At 38.9% G+C, this 17880-nt stretch overlaps 1 protein-coding gene across 2 annotated transcripts in view; it reads right to left on the bottom strand.

Annotated features, from left to right (window-relative positions):
• Nell2 (neural EGFL like 2) overlaps positions 1 to 17880 on the bottom strand; it is a 260369-nt gene that overhangs the window by 148764 nt on the left and 93725 nt on the right. For both annotated transcript variants that reach the window (XM_051189737.1, XM_051189735.1), the window contains exon 11: positions 779 to 870. In XM_051189737.1, coding sequence (XP_051045694.1) covers positions 779 to 870 — 92 coding nt within the window. The remainder of the gene's footprint in view (positions 1 to 778; positions 871 to 17880) is intronic.

The raw sequence follows: 17880 nt of genomic DNA on the forward strand, positions 1-17880 counted from the left end.
TAATTTCCTTTCCTTGGCCCTTGATAATTCTATAGCTAATAGTTTATAGGCATAATCAGACTTAAATCACTTGTTTTTAATTTTAATATTTAGTGTGATCTCTAGATTGTCAAATCCATGCACAGGGGCAATAAAGGGGGAAAATTAAAGCTCAAATGGAAAACCAGTTTTGACTGGTACAACATGTTTCTGTGCTCTGTCCTTTTACCTAGTACCTGGAAAACCAACCTGTTTCCCACAGCTCTTCATACTCCTGATGTAAGCTATAGTGTTGTCTTATGGCCTTATTGTATCTCAAGCTGCCTTCTACAGGATGGAGATGATGTACAGCATTTGCTTCGGGATCCATTTAAAATCAGTATTAATGTCATCTATGCACAATTAATGTTTACTAAGCCATTTCATGTTTTATTTTCCAATTAGCCAAGTAATATTTCTCAGCAGAGTCAAAATCATGTGGAACAACAACTACACTCTTGTCTCTTATGTTTCCTCACAATGGCAAACAAGAAGTTGATCTGAATTAGAAAGTTTCCAGTCATAAAACTGATTTGACAAGTAACTTTTTTCATGTGTTGCAATATTGTTTTATAACAAATGGCTCACAGGCTTAAAAGGATAATGGAAATGCCTTCATATTTGAACAGAGATAGCTATTCAGACCTTCTCTTTGAGTCAAGATTCGAAAAGAAAGTTGTTAGAGGGAAGATTTTAAAGAAACACTCACAGTATTTATATACTCAAGAGGATTCTGGAAGGCCCCTGAGAGCCAACTTACCTTGCATTCATACAGGACACACATTCCAGAGGATGAGTAGACTGTGTTCCGTTCTCCCTCAAAGTAGCTCCGTCCTTGGAACTGGCAAGTTGCTTTAGAATAAAAGAGACACACACCAAAGCTTTGTTAGGAAACATGGTTCAGAAATGTGCAGACCATTTTCTAATTATTTTACCTATTCATAATCTTTTATTCAAAGTAATTTGAATGACTAAAACCATATGTATATTCAGTCTACTGTAAGGTACATATAAACCTTAATTAGCAGCATTCAAATTAAGCTGAGAGAGTGAAATAGGCACAAAAGGATAATGAGGTATTCTCGGTTGCCAGATAAGATTCTGGAAAGGACCTTTGGACTTTAAGTCTCACATGCTTAAAGCACATTATATATTTATATGAAAATGTCTTCACGCAACCCAGTACATGGACAACTAATATACACAAACTAAAATAAAGGAGGGAAGGAAAGGAAAAAGGGAGGAAGGGAGGAAAAAAGGAAGGAAACAGATGCTAGCCAGGGAAGCAGATCAGTGCCTTGCTCAGCCATTATCAGAGATGCTTCTTCCTGTAACAGATGGGAGCAGAGACCCACAGCCAGACAATATGCAGAGTGAGAGACCTCAAAACACTCAGTCTTAAAGGGAATGTCTCCATCAAATTCCTCTCCTCATAGCACAGGGAACCTTGAGGAAGAAGGGCCAGAAAGGGTAAGAGAACCAAGTAAGCAAGGTTCTCCAATTCAACAGGATCTAGATATCTATGAAGCCACAGAGACTGAGCAGCAGGCACAGGGCCTACAGGGGGTCCACAGCAGATGGGTTCCTAGAGCCCAAAGAAGAGGTGGACACACCACACCCCTACAGGCCTATCCAGAAAGCTGCTTCCATTGATAATCACTAGCAAATGAACACTTTGTTTTTTTCCAAGGGGACTTCCTACAGAAATAAACTACTCTTAAGGGTAGACATACTGTCCACCAGTAGATGACCAACAAAAAATTAATTCAACAGCGCCTTTGGAGGTTCCTTGTCTCCAAAGTGTCCGGGAATCTTTAAAAATTTTATCATATTTTTAATTTTGTGTATAATTTGTAGCTTCCAGTTTAGTGTTTCTACAGGGTTCCTGAGTGTGAAGCAGTGGGTTCCTGCATGTCTGTTTCTTGTGCCTTTTCTTGGGCAATGTTCCTTCTGTTTCTTTGTTTTTTCATATTTGAACGTATTACTTTTTGTTCTATTTACTATATTATTTTTATTATTACTTATTACTCCTTTCAGCCTGTTAGTTTTCTAATGAGAGACAGAAAGGGATAGATCTGGAGGTGAAGGGAGGTGGATAGGAACTGGGAGGAGTAGAGGGAGAGGGAGATGGAGGATATATTATATGAGAAGAACATCTCTTTTCAATAAAAGGGGGAAAAGAAAACAATAAGGCTTGTAGCTATTTAACTGCCTGATGGATGATATTCTCCTTAAGACCCCCTCAATGGGCACTTTGATGGCAACAAATGTTTGGTGCAAGTTAATATGCTGTAGAAATTTAAGACAAATTAGGAAGCTCTTTTAATTACAACATGCACATGTAAGCTTTATGCTTTTTAGTTTATATTACCTTGCATGAATATTCATGAGTTGGGATACCTCATTTAAGACATCAAGATGAATTAATATGGACCCACCTTGCTTCCATCACAATGACAGAAACATTTTTAAACATAACTCAGAAACATGCGAGCAAGTTGTAATCAGATAAGGTACATAGATCTCCAATCAGTTCTCTATGAAACCTGAAAATATTTGCAACTGAACTAACATAAGTTACTCTGAATTTGAAATGATGATTTCACACTGCTGATGATGACTCTTCTCTGGGTTCCCCTCACACTACAGAAGCCTAATATTAGGGGCATTATCTGGCTTCAGCTTTTAAACTCTAAACCAGTGTTTCTCAGGCTTCCTAATGCTGTGGTCCTTTAACACAGTTCCTCGTGTTGTGCTAACCCCAACCATAGAAATATTTCCAGGGTTACTTCATAACTGTAATTTCACCACTTTCATGAGTGGTGTATGTATCCTGTATACATAAGGTGTACAGGATATATAATATATGACCCCCACACAAAAGGTTCATGACCTAAACTGATTTTTGCTTTGCATTTTTACACTGTTTTCTTTGAAAGGGCCTATCACAGATTTTTAAATTCCACATAACATACAAATACACCAAGATAACTGGTTTGGGAACTAACGAGAGACAACTGTCTGATGCAAACAGACTTCCTCATATTTAATAAGTCCCACCTTTTATTTTATCCACATAGAACTTGTAATGTCAACATATTTTGGTTATGTCTTTATGAATCAAAAATTATTTTACTTCTTGGAATTTATATTTCCTCTCATATTTAAAAACATAATTTGTCAGACATTTGCAGTAATATTATTGTACAGATATTAAGTGCCAAAGTTTGTAACCTAACTTAAAAAAATAGCTACTCATTAAAATATTAGAATCCATGCACATTTTAAAAAATTGATATATTTTGTTTTTCACATTGAATATTAATTTATTTTTTATATTCCAATCCCAGTTCTCCCTCCCTCCTCTTTCCTGCTCCCTCCACTTCCCCCCCACACACATCTCCCATCTCATTCTTGGAGAGGATAAGGCCTCCCCTAGAAAGTCTACTAAGTCTGTCCCATCATCTCCTTGAGGCAGGACCACCTCTCCACACCCACACCCCTGTGTCTAGGCTGAGCAAGGTATCTCTCCATATAAAATGGGCTCCACTAAGCCAGTTTGTCCATTAGTGTTGGATCACTGCCAGTGGCCTCATATATTGTCCCAGTCACTCCATTTTCACCCATATTAAGGGACTATAGAGAAGCTTCTGTAAAGAAAAGAACATGGTCAACAAGACAAAACAGATCCCTACAGAAAAGGAAAAGATCCTCACCAAAGGAATCAAGAAACTAGATATCAAACTATTAAATAATCCCAGTGGGGTACAGATCTAAACAGAAAATTCTCAACAGAACAATCTCAAATGACAGAAAGACATTCAGGAAATGCTCAACATCTTTAGTCAATACAAGTCAAAACTACACTGAGATTCCATCTTTCTCTGATCAGAATGGCTAAGATCAAAAACACCAGTGGCAGCTTATGCTGGAGAGGATGTGGAGAAAGGGAAACACTTGTACAGCCACTGTGGGAATCAGTATGGTGATTGCTCAGAAAATTAGGGATAAGCCTACCTTAAGACCCTGCATTACCACTTTTGGGCATATACCAATAGGAGCCACATTCATACCACAACTTTGCACATTTGCACAACTATGTTCATAGCAACATTATCGTAACACCAGATCTTGGAAACAACCTAGATGTCCCTCAACTGAAGAATGGATAAAGAAAATGTGGTACATATACACAATGGAATTCTACTCATCGGTAAGAAACAATGACATCCATACATATTTTTAAAAGTCATTCTTCAGCTAACCTCCTTACTAAGCTTGTATTAAGAAACTTAGCAATGTAAATATAACTAGTAAAGAATTGGTTACAAATTTAGGGGAGCTAGCTGGAAAACAGCACAACTTAAATATATAAATTATATTACTTAGAGATTGTCTGAAAGTTGCTTAGTCATGAATATTTAAAACAAAAGTATTGATATGTCAGCTGTATACTATGTGCTGCACCATGAACTGAAACAACATATGTGTTTATTTAATAAAGCCCACTGATTGCTAAATGATTCTTCAGTGTGTAACATAGAGTGTGCTTTGATCTTAGTAAATTCCATAAATCCAACACACCAGGGTCTAGTCAACTGTACATTTATTCACATGTAGTACATCCTGTATTTTATAAGACAATGAAAACTGGACCTGAATTCAAAGGTTTCAAAGCTTACTACATGCCTTGGTAGCTGCAGCCTCTTCAAGTTAGTGTTGTGGGCCTTTCTTGAACAGAAGGGAAAGGAGATGGAGACGAGGTGAAAATGCAAGGATAAATTCTCCTCATGCAAATTCTTATGATAACTTAATAGTCGGGCAATGTAGATGGACCGTCTGCTCAAAACTCTTAATTCAAAAGACAAAAACAGGCAACCAAAGAGAGCTGTGTAGAGAGGGAAGCATAAAGTGACAGACCATGCATTCTCTACTCCCTCTCAGGCAAGAGCAGAGATGCTGAAGCTGGCTTAGGGAGAATCCAAAGTAAATTTTTTCTCACTTGGATTTTAATCAGTTATTGTGTCTCCAATATGCTTTGGCTTATGTAGGATATCCATGATGCCAACAGGACATGTGTTTCTTGAGTTTTATAAAAGAAAAACCTGGGGCTAATGAGATATCTCAGAATAAGAGCACTGGCTGTTCTTGCAGAGGTCCTGAGTTCAATTCCCACCATCCACAGGGTGGCTCCCAACCATCTGTGATGAGATCTTGTGCCCTCTTCTAGCCTGCAGGAATACATGCAGCCATAATGCAGGATACATAATAAATATAAGAAAGAGGAGGAGGAGATGGAGGAGGAGAAGAAGAAACTGAAGTAACTCTGAAAAGTGGTAAGGAGCCCTGAAAACAAGGGGAGGACTAGTCCACATGTCCACACATGTTAGAGGGACTGGGATTTCTCACAAAGAAATTGAGAGAAGTGGAAGAGACATTCACAGAACACTTAAGAAGTGTGTCTGGGCTCCTTCCACATGCCTGGTGCTCTGTAGGTAGCAGGACACTAACCTTAACCCCAATGTGAATGGGACATGATCCCTGCCATCACTAGTAGGTAGACAGGCTCACACATAACTCATTTCAATATAAGTAGAACTGGTATTCTCTAACTGAAGAATTAATTCATACTAAACCAGTGGCAAGAGAGATGGAGAGAGGTTGAAGAAGAAAACACTGAAGGGCTGGCCAAGGACCTAGACACTAGATCACCGCAGGTCATCTTCAGACTGATCTAATCGAGTACAGGAGGAGAGGGTATCATTGGAGTGGATGTGAGTTAGGCTGTAAAACTGTCTAGGAGCTGATTGTGACCTCGGATCTGCCACAGCAGAGGAAGAGGTAGTAAGAAAACATGGCCTGTTCCTTTTCTCTAGCTTTCAGTTTTTGCCAGGCTCTCACACTGGCCAGCTACAAAGCTGACCAGGACTATGTCAGTCACAGAAGCCAGGCTCCCAGAATTCAGAGTAGGAGCAACCATGGAACTGAAGGTGAGGATCTCCAGAAGGTTGCTCACTGTGAACTTTCAAGAGGTCTCACAAGCAGAAACCCGAGGAAGACCAGGAGAGAGGGAAATGCTTGACAGACAAGTTATGCACAGAGAATGCTGACTTTTACTTTTTTAGCTATAGATCCACCGTGAGAACTTTGATGGATAACCAGAGGGTAAACTGAGAAAACGAAGACCTCAGAAGATCAGCTCCAGATTTCCAGAAATGGAGAGAATCCGCCATTCCCCAGTGGGGCTACTAGTATGCATGTTCACTTCTCCAACAAAGCAGTGAAGAACTATGGCTTTGTGATAGTGAGCCCTGTTTTAACTTAATTGTATGCATGTGCCTACAATCAGAAAGGCTTCGTTTCTTTTCTAATTTCAGTGTATATCTGTCAGTGTGCATATACAAAATTAAGTTCCTGTGACTAGCAATTAGGACATATTTCAAGAACCCATGTTGAACAACTGCATTTCATATAGGTCATGAAGACATGAAACTCCACATATTTTAATATGTGAATCATCTAAGAAGAAGATATGTTTATTCATTCAGGATTTCACTCAGTGCATGAAGCAATTAGCCCTTTCTGAAGTCAGAATAGGCCACAGCACCATGGCTATGTCAACTGGATGTTTGAGTGGACAGGTACTCTTGTTTGTGTAATCTTGAGGAATACCATTAGAATTATGAATTATGTGTTTATGTCACCCAGCATTTCACATGAAGAGCCTGTTCAGAATTAACTAATAGCATCCACAACAACTTGGAGAAATTTGATGATAGAACAATAAGCATATACATTTTACCAAAGCTATGATAAACATCACACATTATACAGTTACTAGTACCATAACTATGAAGGAATCTGCAAAAGTAATGCATGTTAATTACTTTTACTACCACCCATTATCACAATACAAATAGTACAAGGAAGACTGGAGACAGAAATGATGCGAAACTGACAGTTGTCAGTTGTTAAAAAGTGGAAAATGATTTATAACCACAGACTGAGAAACAGATAAGTGAAAGAAGCCAGTAAAACTGTGAAATTCTAAATTGCACAATAAAATCTTGATTTACTGGTCTTTAAAGCAGAGCTGCAAAGTATAATTTCCTCCAATGAATTTCAAATTAACTTCTACAATCTGGCATAGAAAAAACTCAAATCCAATATGAAATATTTTAGAATATATATATATATATATATAATCAACAGGATAAGCCATATTTCACTTCTAAAGTCTGCTCACTGGTTATATATTTAGTTTCTCTTTTTCAACCAGTAGATTAATATATATGATGTACGTACGTATACACACACACACACACACACACACACACACACACACACACATATCCATTTCAATTTCCCAAGATCTTTGCAGTGGCTCAGCACAATCAGCACAATTAAAAGTTAGTCAACAGTTCTATAATTGAACACAAGATTTGCTCAACAAGAAAGAAGCCATGCCTGGTACTGGAAGCTTAGTCAACTACCAAGGCCTGTGAGGTCATGGATTTTGGAGGAGAACCTGCACGCACGCACCCCTCTATGAAACAAGCATAATCTTTAATACATTCTAAACATTTGTCCTTATACCCACATACCAGAGTAGTCCTCACATCTCATCAAGGAAGCTTCTCTTTGTAACAGGTCAAGACCATTAAAGAAAACCACAACTGATCAAAATGCAGAGTTGTGGAGCCATCTACAAAGCCCCCCCTACTCCTAAGGCCTAGAGGACTTTGCAGAAGAGGGGGCGAAATGATGGTAAGAGCCAGAGGATCAGAGAGGTAGCTGTGAGAAGCTACTAATGTCAGAAGCTGCACCTATATAGTCTCAACTGTATGACTACCTAAACATGAGCTGAACAAGGACAACAAGGGATATGCCAAAGTGAATAGGAGGAAAGCTCACAAGGCCTCAACCCTACACAGACAAAGAATTACAGACAAAAAAAAAGAATGCTGAGATTTGGAGACCAAGTCTTCCCCAGGGAATGGCACACCAATTATTTATCCAATACCAAATGGTCAGCCCAGAAAAAATTACAAAAGAATATCATTATACAGACTGAGCAGTTTATATTTAGAAATATATGCATATGTGTGTATATATATGTACATATATATACATATATGTGTATATATACATGTGTATATACATATATGTGTGTATATATATATATATATGTATGTGTGTATATATACATCCACTCATTTGTGTAACGAGAATTAATGAAAGGAAAGGCCATGAATTTAAAAGAAAGCAAGGAAAAGTATGCTGGATAGCTTGGTTGGAGTAAAGGGAAGGAGGAAATGGAGTACTTATACAAAGTGAATATAAATGTAAATGTATAAAATAAAAATAAAAGAAATAATAAGTAAAAAAAAAACAGAAAAACAGTGACACTAAAAAGAAAATTTAAAGGGAACAAAGAAGCAAACTGGTAAATTGACTTATGGGAGATGTGGTATTATTGTTTCTTTAAAATTCCTTTGGAAAGTACAAAGAGTCAAAAGTCTTTAGATTGATTGAATTGTCTATCAGCAGCATCATTTTATACAAGGTTTGGAAATCTATGTTTCTTTGGGGAGCCTTCTAAACAATACCGAGAACATGGCAGTTGTTCATGGTGAGACAATGACAGTTATTTATTAGTAATATACAAATGGAGTTGGCTGGAGGAGAAAATATCCCACTAACCACTATTACACATTTTTGAGCTTTACTGCAATTTTAAAAAGAAAGTAGTGTATAACAAATCCTTGAATGGACAGGCAGATTAAACAGACACATCTGTAAATGCTTCAGTCATCTGGAAAGGCATCTGAGCAATGCATGCTCTGCTCAGTCCCAACTGTTTTTTGTAACCGGAACTTATTTGCAGTCAGTTCAACATGGTTGTAGTCAAAGACTTATCCACTAGCTGACAAGAATTAATCTCTCTGGGCCCTTTATAATGATTAAATCTCGACTATAGCACCAAACACAAAGCCCTTCTCTCTATTTGGTGGCACATTTAGAAATGCATTTCTACCTAAGAGGGGCAGTGTCACATTTAACATTCAACTGCTTAAGTGCCCAGTACTATCCTGCATAATAAAAAAATCTCAAGGTTAGTATTTTTTTAAGCAAATGCTGTACCAGCTTCCTGTTTGATGAAATTAAATAAACTAAATCTTTCTGAGCTGTCTCAAATTTCCCCTTCGGTCTCATTTTTGGATTTTGAATCTTAATTATGAAAGTTCTACAGATTGGGTCTCACAGACTCTTCCTATTAAATGATCAAAGAATATGTGACAGGGGCATGTTTGTTTATCCATATGGTAGTGAGTTGTTGATATTTGTCATAAAAAGGGAACATGCTCAAATAATGTCTCTACTTAGACAACTTTATGAGTAAATGTCTCCTCCCTTCTCCCTCAGCAATACCAGTTTTATGAGGCAATGCTATTTGAAAGGAACAGAGTTCCAGGGCACTTAAATAATTCACGCACTCATCAATTATACACAATTGCCTCCTTTAAATCTCATTAATTGTTTGGGAATTTAGTTGCTTGCAAAACTAATAGCAGAATTTAGGGAAAGAGATCCTGAGTGGAGGTGTTCAACTCTCCTTCCCATCTAGGCACATCACACCCCCAGGCTTCTAAAGGACTACAGGTTATTCCCCTGGGGGCCCTCAGTCCAAGTCAGCAGCCTATTCTTCCAAAAAGAGAACAGATCCTGAAATATCATAAATCCAGCACCAGGGAGGATTCAGGAGGGAGAGGAGAATAAAAATAACTTCCAGAATAGAACAAGGGGAAAAGTTCAAAATACTATGTCCAGATCAGTCTATGGGTTATGAAATCTATACACTGGAAAAATGAAGACTGAATATTTAAAGGACACTAGCAAAAGGGTAAAGTATGCTCCAGGCAAGAAGGACACGACACTTTTTATTCTAACTCAGTTTTGCCCAATTAAAAGGAAACTAATGGGCTTGGTAGATGGTGGAGGTGGTAAAAATGCTAGTCACCAAAGCTAATGACTTAAGTTCAATCTCCAGAACCTAATACAAAAGGAAAGAACTGATAACCACAGTTGTCTTCTGACCAGCACATACATGCTGTCTCCCTTGGTCAGCATGTATGCACTGTAAACACATGCATACCAAAACCAACATTAATTGAGTTTTGCATTAATAAGTTAATTAATGTCAAAATTCCCTGAGTTTCAACCTAAAATATACTCTCAAATTAATTTTATTTAATAAGTGTTACCATTCTGACTCCTTGAAAAAAAAGTATGTGTGTGAATGTTTTGCCTATGCTACTTGAGTGCCTGGTGCCCATTGAGACAAAGAGGGTGTTGAATCTTCTGGAACTGTAGGTACAGACAATCATGTGCTCCCATGTGGATCTGTAACCAATTCCAGGTCCTCTGTATGAGTAGTCAATGCTATGAACCATTGAGCCATCCCTTCAGCCTCCTGTTTTAATTCTTGACCCTGGCCCACATTATATAGAACAGATTTGTTTGAGAAAAACATAAAGTGAGAATTTCTTGAGTACCAAGATGGTAAGAAAATAGATTATAATGAATGGTGGAGGGGAATTGAAAACAATATAGTATCTGTGTCAATATTACTTCCATTATTTGTGTATACTTACTTCCATTGGAGTATCTATTTGTGTCAATACCCACTTCCTTGGGAGTATTTGTGTCAATACTTACTCCCACTAGAGTATTACTTCCACTAGAGTAAACAAACACGAATAACCATGAGGGGACACATTTCATTGACAAGGAAATTAGAACACAGAAAAATGGAAAGTTTGCACATTGTCAAATACTTCAAAGCCAGGATTGGAAATGATCTGAATTCTGTATATGTGCCATTAGTACTGAGCATCCTGCAGAGTCTGTCAAAATGTCAGCATTCACTCTTCAGGTTAATTTTGTGAAATGTTTTCCCACCACCAGTAACAGCTTTTAGCTGGGTGTTGTTCTCATATTACAATGAGGACACTGGACACAAACACTTTGTAAACTGTAAAGCATGATCCTCCTCTTTAATATAAGCCATGCACATCAGTACTTCAGGAAATAACATGTAAGGACACTGAGCAGGCAAAAGCATCAACAGGGGAAGTGTTTGCAAGACAGCTCTATAAGAAAGATGTGTTTAAGGTGTGGTTTACTGAGACGTGCATAATGGTACAATAGCAGCATGAATATATTGATGGGTAACTGACAACTGTTGGACTAGATTTAAGGTCCACTCAACAGAAGAGAACTCATACCCGGTACATAAAACTGGCTAAGAACCTGAAGATATGGAGGTCTTAGACCCTGGGTAAGAACTTAGCACTATCATTTTATCTATAGCTTAACCCAGTTCTCACCCTCATCAGAGAAGCAGAGGTCAAAAAAAAAAAAAAAAAAACACAAATGATCAAATTGCAGAATGTAAGTGATGATTAAATGCTCATCCACATATGGGAACACTTCCTCCCCTCTTGGCTCAGGGATCATACAGGATGGAGAGGCAAATATTGTATAAAAACTGAGGGATTGGAAGAACTGCTGTTGAAGTATCTTCTGAACATGGCAGGTAGATGTATTCAGGAACTCTCAACAGCTGTGATTACTTTCACAAGATCAAGTCATTCAATATTCCAGCATGAAGGAGCAGGAGGTAGCTCACAAGATTCCACTCCTGGTTGAAAGCTCAGAGGCAACTGAAAGCTACCTGGAAGTAGAGGATATCAATTTTCTCCAGTTTACTTTTGCTACAGTGCACAGCACCACACCTGCCTGGATGTGGGCAACATGAGTTGGGCTCAGAGGGAGGGCCATGCTGAGGAGGGACCTGGGCACAAAGAATTAAAAAGCAATCCTGTGAAGTCCAAGTTGAAAGAAAATCAGAAAGCAACCAAGAAGACACAGGAGAAGCAGAAGAGTCCATAAAGATGTGAGCAATGGTGGCCAAGCCTGGAAGAAGAACAATCATAGAGAACCTCCTGCCAAGAAGTAAGTCAAGGGGGCCTCAACAAAGTGTAGGAAAGAATAGGCATGCACATCTAGGAGTAACTACATACAACTCGGAGCCTGAACAGGGTCCTTCAAGTGCTTCACAGAGGATGAGCATTTGAAAAGAGCACAGGCAGAGGAAGACGTTAGATTAAGGAGGGAGCAATCCTGATACAAAGACAGGAAGACAGAGAGTCATAGCATGCTGTGTATGTGTATCTGTATCTTAACAAAACATCCAGCCAGGAAACGCATGCAAGCTGGAAGGTGTTTACTACAAATGAGCCACCACAAATGCATATTTAAGTATGAAGAGCATTTAAAACTCCATTTCCAAGAAATATGCTCAACCCATGAAAAAGAAAGGCTGAGGGTGGGACTTGGGATTTTTATTTTCAAGCTGTTAAAGTACAGTGAGGCTCAAAAACTGTTCTTTATTATCCAGAGGAAACAAGATTGAAAAGAGAGACTTAACAATTGAACAGGGCTAGCAGTATAGATACTCACTGGGACCATTGTACCCTACTTGAGCTGATAGGAGTTTGAGTCTATTGCCTAAAAACAGTTAAACTGAGAAATAACAGACAACTATGCAGACATCACTGTTTTAATTTTAAACACAATTATATCTACAATTTTTTGGTCCAGAATATGTCCTTTTTGTGTTTTTTAAATTTGTATTCTTCTTCTGACAGGATAGTACATATCATAATATTTCAGTATATGGATCCAGTGTGCTGAATCCACCAGGGTAATTAACAAAGTTATGTCATTATTCACAGGATATACAACAGGCTTCTGTGAACAGTACACACTAGTATGTAGCGGGACAGTTCCTCTCTTGCTGTGCTTGGAGAATGTTTCCCAAATTCCCTGCACGTCCCTCCTATTTTCTACTTTGCATCTAGTAATTACCATCGTACCCTCCCACACTTTGAAATAAGCTTTTTAGCTCCCACATAGGAGAGAAAGCATGTGGGATTTGCCTTTGTCTAGCTTATTTTACCTTTATCTTCCAGATCCATTTTGTCAAAATGATAGTATTCCATCATATTGTGGCAATTAAATACTCCACTGTGCATATATACCATATTTTCTTTATTTACCCACTTGTCAGTGGGCACCTGTGCTAATTCATTCTTTTTTTATTAATTTAATTTTTTTCATTTATTTTATATCCTGACTGCAGTTTCTCCTCCCTGTTCCTCCCATTCCCTCCCCCAACTCCCCTTTGACCCTCTCCCCCAAACTACCCCTCCTCCATCTCTGTTCAGAAAGTGCCAGGCCTCCCTCTGGTCCCAACAAAACATGGCCTATCAAGTTGAGGTAGTATTAAGCTCCTCTCTTTGTATTAAGGCTGGGCAAGATAATCCAGAAATAGGAACAGGTTCCCAAAAGCTAGTCAAAGTGTTGGGTCAGACCCTGCTCCAACTGCCAGGAATCCCACAAGTAAACCAAGCCATACAACCATCACACATATGCAGAGGGGCTATGCATGTCCCATGCAGGCTCCCTAGCCATTGGTCCATAGTCTGTGAGCTCCCATGGGCATGCCAGCTGCTTCTGTGAGTTCCTTTGTAATGACCCTGAATCCAGGGCTCCTACAATCCTTCCTTCCTCAACAGGATTCCCCAGGCTCTGCCCAGTGCTTGGCTGTGGATCTCTGCATCTCTTTCCATCAGTTACTGGACAAAGGCTCTCCAATGACAAATGGAGTAGCTACCAATCTTATTATAGGAGATGGTCAGCTCAGTCTACCATCCATTATTTCTAGGAGTCTTAGCAGGGCTCATCCTTATAGATTTGTGCAGTGTCCCTTGCATTGGGTTTCTTCCTGACCCTGAAATGATCCTGCTATCAAGATATCTCTGGAAAGTGATACCCCAGGCCTTGTATGGTAACCTAGTGTCTCTCACTAACTGTAAATTTATTGAGACTGGAAACTACATTAGTGTTGCAATCTGAAACAACTGCACAAGCATCTGGAACATAAAGATTTGCTCATTAAACGCAAGAAGTTACTTGTGGCTCAGTGACTTTATAGCCATATACCACAAAAGATACAATCATTACCTCAACTACCAACTGTGGTCCAGTGACCCTATGGCCATTTACCACTAGAGACACAATCATTATCAAGTATCATAACATGTGAACAGTGGCCTTATGGCCATATACCACAAAGATACCATGTTATCTCAAAGAGAGTTTGTGCTTGCATGTTTACTGCAGTACTATTCTTAATGGCCAGTATATGGAAATGAGCAGTCCATCAACAGATGAAAGCATAGAAGAAATGTGATGATTCCCTGAAGCACATAAATATATAAGAATACAGTGGGAAATTATCCCACTTTCAAAAGGATGGAAACCCCATTTGAGTTACTACAGATAAATCTACAGAACATTACTCAGCATGAAATAAGCTATATCTACAAGGAGCAATATTGTATAATCCCACTCTCACACAGATACACTTACAGATATACAGTGAATTAGGAAAGAAACCAAATCGTTCTGACTATAGACACGTGCATGCAAGTCAATTAAAACAGAGTTCACTGTTACAAAGTCATGTTGAGTGTTACTATAGACACGTGCATGCAAGTCAATTAAAACAGAGTTCACTGTTACAAAGTCATGTTGAGTGTTACTTTTCTTTTGCTATAAGGAAGCATTTAACTGGATGTATAGTTCCAAACAGAACCCATGGCAGCAGAGCAGAGGCATGGCAGTAGAAACAGCTGAGAGCCCATATTTCTAACACAAGCAGAAAGCAATGGCCATGGCACTTGGCTTTTGAGACCTGAAAGACCCCTCCTTGTGACACTACTCTTCCAACAAGGCCACACCTGCTCAAATAGTTCCATGCTGACTAGGGACCAAGTATTCAAACATATGAGCCCATGGAGGCCATTCTCATTTAAACCAACACACAGGACATTCAAAAGTCAGATTCAGAACCAGAAAGAAGGCCACTGGTTGCCAGGGGCTGTCGTTGGGGAACAGGTAATAAGTGAGGGAATGTTGCCAAATCTCCAAACTTGCAAGTACACGAGTAAGCCTTGGAGATCTATGGCAGAGATTTGGCTATAGGTAACATTTATGGTTTAGGATATGTTGGGGTCAGTTTCTAAAAAGGTCAAGAGAAGTTCACTGCATTTGCAAACTTTATTATAAATTCCTTTAAAGTAGCAAATACCATTTGTCCAAAGGAATTAAACATAAGTAAATCAGTGTTAGAGGTGTTTTGATTTTGTTTTTATTACCAATAGACCTATAGTGTGTCTTATAGGGGACCACATAAAGGGCTGGGTGCTTCACAATGCATAGCTTCCATGGGACCATCATTAATAGCATACAATTTGCTTGCTGAATGGAACTGAAAACTTTGGTTTCAGGCAGCTTTGGTTCACACAACTCAAATTCTGCAAAGGTGGATAGTAGGAAAGCTCCAAAAATATCTATTCATTTTCCAAAAGAACACACTCAGAAAAAGGGTCAGCTTTCCAAACTATAAAGACAAATGCCAAAGAGAGACTATTAAAGAAAGGCAAAGAGAGAGGAAGAGACCAAACTAGTAAAATTAGGATTGCTGCAGTTTCATGCGAACTGTGTTATGGAAAGTGTGCACACAGTCATCAATAATTCAGAGACTATAAAAGGCAGATTGGTCCCTAGAGACAGAGATCCTAGCATTAAGATAATATTGCTCATCCACATTGCCCTTGCATGATTAAATCAGTCCCTTCAACAAAAAGATGACTCCAAAAGGATTGCCTCACATTTCATGACCACAGACAAGGATTTGAATCAAAGACTGGCAGGTAATGACCCTCTTGAAGCTGCCTATCCCTCCAGTTCAGTCTTTCAACAAGTTTGGCTAAAGGCAAGCTGCAAAAGAAATTTCCCTGGGGAATTCTGCACAGCAGGAGCTTCCACACAGGTTTGAAGATAAATAATGCATTGTCAGAAGCTTCGAAAGTTCTTCATTAGACACAGTCCAAGTTCTTTAGTGTTCCTTCCATCTCCCTCTACAGCCACTCCTTTCCAGAAATATGCTCACATACAGAAGAATAAACATGATTGTTGTCACTATCCTGTTTTGTTTTGTTTTTTTCTTGAGCTGATTTTCAAATATTTTTCCCATTTTTATTTACTCTGGCCTCTCTCAGCCTGGTCATAAGTAGCACATACCAGAAATCACTAGAGTGCTGAAGAGGTGCCACTCACATGTGTCATTAAGATTCCATCTCTTGTGGAAGGAACTATTTTATAGCATCTTTGGAAGGGAGGGTAAGAAAGACTAAGTGATCTGGGACAGTATTGCCAAGACAACCTACACTGTACTTAAATAACGAAAACAATGAGACAAGTTCATCATCAGAACAGTAAATGGAAGGGGACAACTGAGGACACTGAAGCCATGAGAGGAGAGATGACACCAACATTCCCAATGAGTCATGCAGAAGGGCAAAGGCCCACAGTGATTGGTAGCCAGTGCTTACCTCCTTACCACACCATAAAAACCTGTGCACATAAATGATGCAAAACCCAGTGGAAACTACTGTGAAGCAATATGATTATCACAACAATGATGAAAAGAAGTTCTGTCTAGCCATGAAAGCCAGGAAGCTGGAAGGGGAGTAAAATGACAAATGACAATACATATCCATGCACTCTACAATGGCCAGTCCAAGGAAAGTCCTGGCCTCCACAAGAGGCTGGTGTCATTCTTTAAATAAAAAGAAAATAGCCAGTGGGCAGCCTTTCTCTTTTACAGTCCCCCCAAATAAAATGCAGTTAACTTGTGTGAACTGCTAAAGATCAAGTAAAAAGGGACCGGTATTTATTTACATCCTCCACAGCAGGTGATGTTCAGAGAAGCCACAATTATCTAGCAGAACTGATAGGTAGGAAGGGTAATTTTGAAAAAATTACATGTTAGGATGAATGGTTGTAAGACTTTCTCAGGAAAGGAGCTATTTTAGAGGGTCCTGATACATTAATACTGACAGTTCACAAATAAGAAACAAGAGATACTGTGAACATCATAATTGTGCATGCTTTCATGTGCATATGTAATATAATGCAGGCAAGATGGAGCAGAAAGAAAAACAAGTTGATTCTATGAAATCAAATGGGTTACCAGGCTTAACTACTAACAGAAGACAATAATAGTAACAGGCTGAACTAGTAAAAGAAGATAAAGTAATCAGAAACTTGCACTACTAGAAAACTAACAAGATTAGGGTAAGCACTGCTTCCTGATTAAGAATGTATATTCATTTCTCAGATTTCTCCTGAGTAACATAATAGCTAAAGATAGCAGAGTTGACCAACACCATCCACAAGCCTATTTCAACTGTGCCTACATAACCAGGCTTGATCACACCACATGCAATCCAGGGGAGAAGCCTTGACAGAAGGCATGACAGCATTTTAAATGCAAGGATGCAGAGGAGTGGTTAGAAACACAGTTGTCAAATCACTAATTGGAACCACACATTTCTGAAAGAGATCTAATATCACAGGGTTAGTTAGTATGGCAATCACAATGGGTAGCCGATATTTGGAAGAATATTTGGGTTTTCTGTGAGATTCTACTGACAGAGGTGAAAAATGAGACTGCATTTGCCAACAGCCTTCTAGTCAGAACACAAGGGAGCAGAACAAAGCTCGCACATGAGCCTCATGGAGAAGATTAAATTACAACAGAATTTCATAAAGAATTCAGTGAGCGCTTAAGCAGGCTTCTGGGTGGGTCAGATGGGGCCTGTCAGAAGATTGGGGTCATATAGGGGTAGGATCGGAGTAATAGGAGCTAAAATATAATTACACAGT

Source organism: Phodopus roborovskii, unplaced genomic scaffold (assembly GCF_943737965.1).
Source record: "Phodopus roborovskii unplaced genomic scaffold, PHOROB, whole genome shotgun sequence".
In the NCBI taxonomy this organism is placed as follows: domain Eukaryota; kingdom Metazoa; phylum Chordata; class Mammalia; order Rodentia; family Cricetidae; genus Phodopus; species Phodopus roborovskii.